Source organism: Fragaria vesca, linkage group LG6, assembly GCF_000184155.1.
Source record: "Fragaria vesca subsp. vesca linkage group LG6, FraVesHawaii_1.0, whole genome shotgun sequence".
In the NCBI taxonomy this organism is placed as follows: domain Eukaryota; kingdom Viridiplantae; phylum Streptophyta; class Magnoliopsida; order Rosales; family Rosaceae; genus Fragaria; species Fragaria vesca.
This window is the reverse complement of record NC_020496.1, coordinates 23,413,705-23,423,074: the sequence shown is the minus strand read 5'-3', so window position 1 is coordinate 23,423,074 and position 9,370 is coordinate 23,413,705. Positions and strand designations below refer to the sequence as shown.

The 9,370-nt window shown below is 35.8% G+C and overlaps 3 protein-coding genes across 3 annotated transcripts in view; 2 read left to right on the top strand and 1 right to left on the bottom strand.

Moving 5' to 3' along the window:
* The first annotated feature begins 1,781 nt into the window (after window positions 1-1,781).
* Window positions 1,782-2,838, top strand: LOC101293332 (uncharacterized protein At2g29880-like). The gene is made up of 3 exons (XM_004305657.1): window positions 1,782-1,904; window positions 2,037-2,123; window positions 2,212-2,838. The coding sequence occupies exons 1-3, from the start codon at window positions 1,782-1,784 to the stop codon at window positions 2,836-2,838; spliced, it is 837 nt and encodes a 278-aa protein (XP_004305705.1).
* Window positions 2,839-3,148: 310 nt separating this feature from the next.
* LOC101293032 lies at window positions 3,149-4,628 on the top strand. Its single transcript, XM_004305656.1, has 3 exons — window positions 3,149-3,688; window positions 3,796-4,021; window positions 4,441-4,628. Exons 1-3 carry the CDS (start codon window positions 3,149-3,151, stop codon window positions 4,626-4,628), a joined length of 954 nt encoding a protein of 317 aa, XP_004305704.1.
* Window positions 4,629-6,673: 2,045 nt separating this feature from the next.
* The window catches only part of LOC101292733 (protein IQ-DOMAIN 1-like), a 3,475-nt gene continuing 778 nt past the window's right edge, over window positions 6,674-9,370 (bottom strand). The window contains exons 3-6 of the mRNA XM_004305655.1: window positions 8,599-8,826; window positions 7,982-8,116; window positions 7,688-7,796; window positions 6,674-7,089 (exon numbers count right to left, since the gene is read on the bottom strand). Of these exons, the coding sequence (XP_004305703.1) occupies window positions 6,674-7,089; window positions 7,688-7,796; window positions 7,982-8,116; window positions 8,599-8,826 (888 nt within the window). The remainder of the gene's footprint in view (window positions 7,090-7,687; window positions 7,797-7,981; window positions 8,117-8,598; window positions 8,827-9,370) is intronic.

Sequence of the window (9,370 nt, the reverse complement as noted above, 5' to 3'; positions counted from 1 at the left end):
TATATATATCAGGGCCCTTCTAATGAAGGATCCCTATTTTTGTTTCATTTATAGGGATAGGTCCACACCATTAGATCTGTTTTTTAATGGACTTGAATGGTTGAGATTAAAACAAAAAACTTAACACTTATGTCAAACCTACACCGTTCAAGATTATTAAAAATAAATCTCTCATTTGGATGACTTAACGATCACCAAATTTTCTGAAAATTTGTAGAAATAATCTACTCATGAAGCCCAAAGAACTGAACGGTGGAGATTTGATTGTGTGATCGAAAAGTTCGTCAAATGATCTATCCTTAGAAATAGAAACAAAAAAAAGGAATCCCTCATTGAAAGGGCCATATATATATATATATATATATATTTAGTTTCTGGTCGATTGTTTGTACTTGTTTTTGCACGTCGGCCTACTATGCCGAGCCGTTGGTTGCGAGGGAGATTATAACATTTAATGATAATTATTACGATTATTTCGTATAATTATCATCACCATTATTAAGATTTGCCGAGATTCATTATTTGGTATTAAAACCCTAAACCCTAAACCCTAAACCCAAATATTGAAGCAACGACGATATATGGCAACAAAGTAACATTATGGCTAATTGGAAGAATTGAAGACCGAAATTTCAAGATAATTAGAGGGGTGTATTGTATCTGGAATTAGTGGCAATTTTAAAGAAGTCCATAGAATCTGAAAGTCCGGGTGTATTCAATATAGACTTATAATAATCCATAAAAGTTTAGGTGTATTCAATTAGGATTTTAAAAAGTCATTATAGAATCCACCAAAGTCTAGGGGTATTCAATTAGGACTTTTAAAAATGAATAGAAGTTTTAAGGTATTCAAAATATCATTCATTTATATGGAATTAGAAAATCATGGAAAATTGTGGACTTTGTAGTGTTAAGTATAAATACCAAAGTCCAATAGTTTGCCAGCCACCAGAGCAAAGATTTTGAGCGTGGGAAAAGTCTATCAACGTTCATCCCTCTGCCTGCTGCGAAGAGGTTGGTTCCCATCATCTTGCTTTCTTGATTCTTTTTTTGCCTTTGCCTAATCTTTTGTGTTATCATAATTTTCTGATACCCAACATGTTCATAGTTGCATCGTTGTTTTTTTTTTTTTTTTGGCGTTCAGTTGATCTATGAAACCCTAGAAACCCAAATACTGTGTGTCTGCTACTCCCAACCCTAATCACCATAGTCAAAATTGATTATATTGTCGTTGAACACACCTTTTGATATAGAATAGTTTGTAAAATTTTGATGGCATTGTTCTGTTAGTGATGCGTACAAAACCACCTCTATAGATTAGCTACAAACTTTGATTATAATCTCAAGTGATTAAAAGCTAACAAATAGTTCATAAGGTCGTGTATAACGTACTCAATTTGAATGAGGATCCAAAAACTTCTAGGGTTTCTAGTGGCACTTATTAAAGCAGGCCAAAATTTATTTCTACGGTATTGATTATTTCTATTCACAAAAGAACAACCCTTGAAACTGATACTATCTCTTTAATTTATTCAATTTTCTTAGTACATGTTATCATTTATGTACTGAGTAGTAGAAGTTATCATTCATATTATCAATTATCAATCTTCTCTTGAAACTATTTTTTGCCGGTGTCTTCTTATCTGTATGGAGACCACCCTTAAGTGTGTGTACATATAGCATGTTTTTTTATTACCTTCAAGGTTGAAACACATATAGCATGTTTTTTCACTACCTTCAAGGTTGAATGTATGATTAGTTATAGTTTAACAATTATATAGATGGGAGATTCACAAGGAAATGGTAAACGAAAGGATTATAAAACTTGGACCGCGGAAGAGAGCAATGTTTTGCTCCAGCTCATGGTTGAAGGCGCTAAGCTTGGGTTCCGTGATATTAATGGTGTAATAAGCAAAACAACAGTAGAGGCAAAGCTACTTCCTAAACTTAAAGAAAAACTCGGTAAGGAGATAACTTTCAGCCATTATCAAAGCCGAGTGAAATAGTTTAAGAAACAATATACCAATTACTCTCAGCTTATGCGTCACAATTCTGGATTTGGGTGGGACCCGATCACAAAGAGATTCACTGCACCTGATGAAGTATGGGCAGACTATTTAAAGGTGAGTACGTTAATGCCTTTCTATTTTAGATTGTTAATTATTTTGAATCTTCACCATATTGACATTTTTGTTTATTGTTATTTTTCAGTCACATCCAACGCATGCGCATTTTCGGACAGAAACTTTTCGAGACTATGAGGATTTGAAAATTGCAGTTGGTAATGGAACTGCAACTGGGATGGGGTCAATAGGTTTAGGTGATGATACAGATGCCACAACATATGAAGTAGGAGAAAATGGATCTTGGGAAATGGGTGGCATAGATGACTTGGTCTTTGATCAAGATAATCACACCTTTGTGCAAAATGAAAATGAGTCATCGTACCAAGAAAACTTGCCATCTCTTTCCCGACAACGCACCCCAGGTAACAATGCAAATGCTGCACCACATAGCAGGGCTCAAGGCAAAAGAAGTAGAGCTGATTATGAACAAAGTAGCAACTCAAAAGGGGTAGCTACTCAAGCTGAAGTTCTGGAAAACTTATCAACTGGCTTTGGTAAAATTGTCACCACTTTTGATACAATTTGTGGCATAATGGAGAAGAGAGAATCAAGAGACACTGAATGTTGGATTGCTATTCAGGAGACCCCAGGATTAACTGATGAGGCTAGCTTTTTTGCGCTTAGTTTTCTTAACACCAAGGCAAAGCAAGACATCTTCTTGAAGATGAGTCTGGACCAACGACGTAATTGGATCACTTGGGCACGAATTTAATGCATCAGGCTAATAAGCAATATGATATTGCCTCCAATATGCTATGTCCTATTATATTTAAGTCATGGATTGATAGTACTGTTTTGTTTTGCATTGCATCTTGGTTTGATTGAATTTAAACTTGTTTTTTATGGATTAGAACAGCTTGATTGTTTCTTTGAATAATTATGGTTTCATTGAATTTATTGCAGCTTGATGGTTTCTTTGAATAATTATGAGTTCTGGTTTGCTTTTGAATGTATAATATTATGAATATGAATATATAGTAACCTTGTTCTTTTAATATGTTTAGGTGTTTTCTCTATTAGCAATGTCTGAAATTGATATGTATGGAGTTGATGAAGAGGAAGAAGAGTTTTACGAGGCCATTAGAATTTTATTAATGGCAATACAAGCAGTGATTTATGTGTTATATGATCTTGTGCTCAGCATACCAGATGAAAGTATTAGTCGTCCATTGACTCGGAGACCAGTGACATCAAATGGGTACATATACATGAATAAGATACTGGACGGAGACCCTTATATCTTTCAAGAGGTTTACAGAATGTATCCTGACGTGTTTCGGAAATTGTGTGTCATCATAAAAGAGAAAACACCTTTACGGAATACAAGACACATTTGTGTTGAAGAAATGCTTGCAACCTTTTTACTAGTTGTCGGTCAAAACAATCGATATAGTGAACCTCGAATGATATTCGAGCGATCCCATTTCACTGTTAGCAGAAGTTTCAACAAAATCTTGAAGGCCTTAAATACGATAGCTCCAGAGTTTATGGCTAAACCACCGCCACCTGATACCACACCACCAAACATAAGAGAAAGTACAAGGTTTTATCCTTTCTTTAAGGTACGCAATGCAAGTTTTATTGGCAAATATTTACATCATTGTACACTATTGAAATATTGTTTCATTTCTTCTTTACATCTGATGTAAATATTTTTCCATTGTCTCAGGATTGCATTGGAGCTATTGATGGCACACATATTCCTGCAACGGTTGTTGGACGTGAGGTAAGCAGATACAGAAATCGCCATGGGAGGATATCACAAAATGTGTTAGCAGCTTGCAACTTTGATTTACAATTCATATATGTGCTTAGTGGATGGGAGGGTTCTGCTCATTATTCAAAAGTGTTAAATGATGCTATTTCTAGAAGAAATGGACTCAAAGTACCAGCAGGTATAGTTTTGCGTGCATGAAAAAACGCAGCAAGCTTATTAAATTTTATATCATATACTATATAACATACTAATACATATGTTTTTTATGATCAGGTAAATATTACCTAGGGGATTGCGGATTTCCAAACCGTCGTCGATTTTTAGCTCCATTTCGAGGTACTCGATATCATCTCAAAGATTTTTGTGGTGGTGAAGGAAACCATCCTGTCAACGCAGTTGCGTTATTTAATCTTCGTCATGCTTCCTTGAGAAACGTAATTGAGAGAATATTTGGAATATTTAAGTCACGGTTCACAATTTTCAAATCAGCACCACCATTTCCTTACAAGACACAAGCAGAGCTTGTTTTGGCATGTGCAGGATTGCATAATTTTCTTCGACAAGAATGCCGTTCAGATGAATTTCCTCCTGAACCAGAAGATGATCCGGTAGAGAATGAAGAAGATAATTTTGAATGGGATGATTTTCAAACCCAAGAGCAGCAAAGAGATAATGCTAATCAATGGAGAATGAGTATTGCTAATCAAATGTGGGCAGAAGCTCAAGCAAATGCCAACAATGTAAACAATGACAATGAAGAAAGTGATCATGAAGGAGAAGAATGATCATATCATTATTTTAGGACGTCTGCTTTTCATGTTAAAGATGCTAATTAATGTTTTTTTTCTTTTTCTAATTTTTGACACATGTATCTTTCACTTCTGTTAATTATATTTGGACGTTCTTCTTTTGTTTTAACATTATTTACCAGTTTTTTTTTTATCTTGTAATATTGAGAAATCTGTAGAAGTCGTTTATATAAAGTCTGTGGATTTTCATAAATCTGTAGAAAGTCTATGTTAAAAGACGATGATTTTAAGAAATCAACAGAAGTATGTGGACTATTTAAAGAGTCTGTGGACTATTCAAACAGTCTGTGGACTATTTAAAGAGTCTGTGGACTTTTTAAAAATCCATATAAATCTAGATACAATACACCCCTTTTAGCAAATCAATTCCAACGAAGCCGCAAGAAGAAAGAAATAAACGTGTGATTAAGGAGAAAGCAATACGGAGCATATCTTTGATTCGGTCATTAAGACCGAAATATTTATTTTATTTAATTGTTTTCTCCTTCCTTAATTTTTGTGTTTATACTTGTATATATTCGACCCTCAGCCTCATTGTAAAAGGTCCCCGACCAACACAAACAACACTTCAATACAAACTCTATCAAATTCTCTACAATATCAATCTTTTTTATCCATGTTTTAGCATAGTTTTCTTCTTCTTTTCATCGCTTTCTTTACCTTCTACACTTTATCGCTTTCTTTACATTCCGCACTTTACTTTCATGCAATTTCTCTTCCGCGTCTTTAAATTCATGCACTTTAATTTATCGCAATTACTTAATGCAATTTATGTTTCATGCAATTTAAATTTTCGCTTTTAAATTCTTGTTCTTTTACTTTTCGCACTTTAATTCTCGCAAACTTATACAAAAATCACAAAAAAAAGAGGAGCAACATCGGCGAAAATGCCGAAAGTCCTTGCAACAAAGGCAAGAGAACCCAACGGCCGAGACGGTTCCTTCCTCGGCCTACAATCACTTGGGAGAAGTTAGATCAAGCGCAAAATATTTATCAAAAACCTCGCTTAGCCAACAGGCCGCGAGTTGGCAAGCCCGCGCAAATTTTGAAGGACGATTGCTCTCAAGCCCTCAGCCCTAATCTCGGCCGAGAGGATTTTTGAGCAAACATCGATTTACTTCGCTAGTAGCTAGCATTCTTCGCGATCATAGGGTGACTACTATTATCTGGTCCAACGTACGTTTAGCTAGATCCCTTAGAAAATGTTGCTCTTTGAAACATATGGAGAACACAAATTAGAGAAGTACTTAAGAAAGAATTTGAATTTGGTCGTCCTTGACAAACATATAGAACGGTAGGTACTTTAGGAGTAAAAACCGTGTAAAAAGGGTGATAGGCTAGCTAGGTTGAAGAGATTGTAGTCTGCAAAACCAATATGTACGTAGTTGATTATGCTAAACTGTTGTGGGTATAAGAGCCAGCAGTCGCAGACTATCTACTGTACAAATCACGTCTTGAGCTCCAAAAATGCTTATTGGTTACTCAGGTGCATGTTGGCCAAGAATTAACAAAATGGGGTGATTCATTCGAGATAACTGGTTGACATGAGAATTGATTGCCTGTATGACTTAAAAGTTAGATTGCACACAATTGAGTCATGCGTGTCGAAAAACAGAGGTTGTAAGCAGTGACAAAATTTCTGTATGAACTGAGCAGATGGAGAAGAAGTCTGAACAATACACCAACATCTCTTTAGCATGCAACAAAGCCGAGCCCGGTTAAAGGCCACCTTCATGAATAAGCCTACAATTAACAATGTTTCCACGCAACCCTAGCTGCTACCTCTTCTCAAGTGTGTGTGTGTGTTGTGTAAAGATTTTCGTGTCCAGTGTTGCCCGCAATCGAACTCATACTGTGCGCGCTTTTGGATCTTTGATGCAATCAGCTAGAGGCTATGACTATTATATATTGCTCATGTTTTCGTTACCTTTTGATCCTTTTTTTTTTTTTTGATACAGCTTGAAAATCTCGAGCATTGTTCAAGTTTGATCATAAAACACTACATTTGATTGAAGTTGAACTTAGTACTTAGAGAAACAGAACACAAATTTTATAGACACGAAACAAGCACGAACAACTGAAACTAGGAAGACCACGGATTGTGATACACAGACTGTACTTAATTTGGACTCCAACATGGTCACATGTTTATCAAGCACAGAAACCACAGCTTCGAACTCGGTGACTTGCTGATCTATGGCATCAATCTGCTTGACATACTCGTCGAAGCCGCCGCTTTTGGACTTGAGCTGCTCCACGAAGACGCTGAGCCCGGAGGCCACGTCGCCGAAGCCTTTGTATTCCTCGGCGACTCTCAGATTCATCTTCTCCAACAGCTCCATGTGGTTGGTTGTTCCCTGGAGCTCGGATTTGATCATGGTGGAGACGCTGGAGAAGAGGTCGTTGAGAGACTCGGCGAGCTCGTCGGCTTGCTTCTCTTACCTTTTGATCCTTGTTGTTTCTATTTAAGGGGTTTTGTCTTCATGTCTCCGCTTATGTACTCTCTTTTATTTAATAAAGTTGTTGATTCTTAGCAGAAAAAAGAAAAAAGAGCAATGCCTTGGCCACTCATAGTGTTGAAAAAACATTTTGATCAAATCTAGTGCAACTTGATAATCAATTAGAAGTGACAATAGGATCTAACTTCATATATAAAATAGATAGATCAATGTAGATCCGATATTCGAATCACACAAAAATTTTACATTCTCAAATCTCAATACATGTATCATGTATGGCCATCTTATTATGCATTGTAAGTATGTACAATTACCAATTTCATTATAAAGGTAAGCTGTGATTGTACTGTCTATCCGTGATCCTACTCGTTCTGACATGCTTATAAGAGGCCTTGTCTCTCCTTGGCAGATCCTAACATGGCTGGCATTGCAGCTGGAAACAGCTGCATGCACTGGCCGAAGAAGTTACCTTCAAGCAAGGTCTTAATCTTGAGCAGATCAACTCCTGCATGTTCTGCTTGACATAAAGATTGAAAGATCGATCGTCTTGGAAATGAAAAGCATACACTCATCGACCTTCCACTGAATATTCATTTCTCAAATGTCTCAGTTTAACTTGTGAAGTTCCAAACATTCCACCAGTACTACCATTTGACTCTTCTAACATTTTCTCATTCCTGCTTTCCTGAAAACATTATGTTCGCACAGAGTTACAGTAGGAAACTAAAATACAGCTATAGTTAATTAGTTATGTTTTGGCCAACAAAACATCAAAGCCTAATTATTCTGGATTTATATAAATTACTCTTTTTGTTTTATTTATATCCAACGGAGATTATGAAGAGTTCATATGATTCCAGAATAGAGTACCCGGACAGAGAACGAGTATTTCTTCATCCGCTCTCTTTTGATTCTGGCCTCTTGCTTTCTTAGCCATATTGCATCAATGTCCTCTTTTGAAATTAGACTGTCATCCCACCTTATCTGATTGCTGCTGCATAAAATCTGTCCACCAATCCATATAAACATAAATCTTTAGTAAACTTGTATGTGGCATCATAGAAGATTATGCCTCATTAAGCTAGGAGTACAGAATCCAATCATAGGTACATTTAAGAATGAAGGACTTCAAAAATTGAGCTGCATGCTCTTTTTTCTCACAGATAGTTCTAGCTACTTCAACAAGAAACTCAACATGCAATACCTTTCTGAGGGCCTAAAATAATATAAATATATATATATATTTATATATATATACTTCCATTGTATTTGATATAAAACATATGAAAAGTCAAACAAAGTTCGAGAATTTATAGCTTGGAGATCATCAGCAATTCAGCATACATGTAGAACTGCACATGAACAGATTTATATGCTGGCTACTACTACAGATTCTTCTCATTCTTAGTAAACTTTTCTTCCTCATGCACATACGCACACACCACGAATATAAATTTATTGTAAATAAGATATGTTGCATCACTTACTGTTATTTCTTTCTCATCCAACACCCCTTTTGACATGCTGAGATGCTTCTTTTCGCTACCATTGCATCTGACATCTGTGGTAGAGATGCTCCTTTTCATAACCTCTGTCTGCCCTTTTCTGTTAGATGGCAACCGCTTCAAAGAGATAAGTTGACGCCTCACAGCTCGGCCACGAACTATGGCTTGAAGCCTGACCAGTCCTCGCAAGGCTCGCAATGCTTTCCTGGCCTGTTTCACTTGAAAGTTAGATCATAGCTAGAGACATGACATGATTGTATCCTCATTGGTGTCGTTGCATGATATCAATTCGATTACGTTGTAAATTCATATTTCAGTTAAACTATATATATATATATATATATATATATATATATATATATATATATATATATATACATATACTAGGATTACTATACAATAGAACAGCGGTTGTTCCAAAACCTTTTTAAAAACCATTTCTCTCAAAGGTTATGTATCAAAACACTTCATGTCAACAGGAATTCCATCTGTAAGTCTAACTCCAATGTAAGTCTAACTCCAATCTAATGCAAAAACAAATTGAAGACTGCCAGGAACACACACACACACATATACACGACATAATTTTCTCACATGTTTGTCAACTTTTCATAACTGTAACAAGAAGCTCTAAACAAATTACATAACAATATCTTCCTTATGCACATAAATCCTAAATCATACTAGTAGTTACATAGCTAGTTTTGGAGAAACAAGTATTATTAGTCTATTTATATATATATATATATATATA

What these genes read in the sequence shown, in the direction of transcription:
- LOC101293332 (XM_004305657.1), top strand. Translation starts at nt 1,782, where the DNA reads ATGGGAGATTCACAAGGAAATGGTAAACGAAAGGATTATAAAACTTGG. An exon ending in GGTTCCGTGATATTAATGGT is followed by an intron (nt 1,905 to 2,036) that starts GTAATAAGCAAA and finishes AATTACTCTCAG; the next exon opens with CTTATGCGTCACAATTCTGG. An exon ending in TATGGGCAGACTATTTAAAG is followed by an intron (nt 2,124 to 2,211) that starts GTGAGTACGTTA and finishes GTTATTTTTCAG; the next exon opens with TCACATCCAACGCATGCGCA.
- LOC101293032 (XM_004305656.1), top strand. Translation starts at nt 3,149, where the DNA reads ATGTCTGAAATTGATATGTATGGAGTTGATGAAGAGGAAGAAGAGTTT. An exon ending in GGTTTTATCCTTTCTTTAAG is followed by an intron (nt 3,689 to 3,795) that starts GTACGCAATGCA and finishes CCATTGTCTCAG; the next exon opens with GATTGCATTGGAGCTATTGA. An exon ending in TGGACTCAAAGTACCAGCAG is followed by an intron (nt 4,022 to 4,440) that starts GTATAGTTTTGC and finishes CTCCTGAACCAG; the next exon opens with AAGATGATCCGGTAGAGAAT.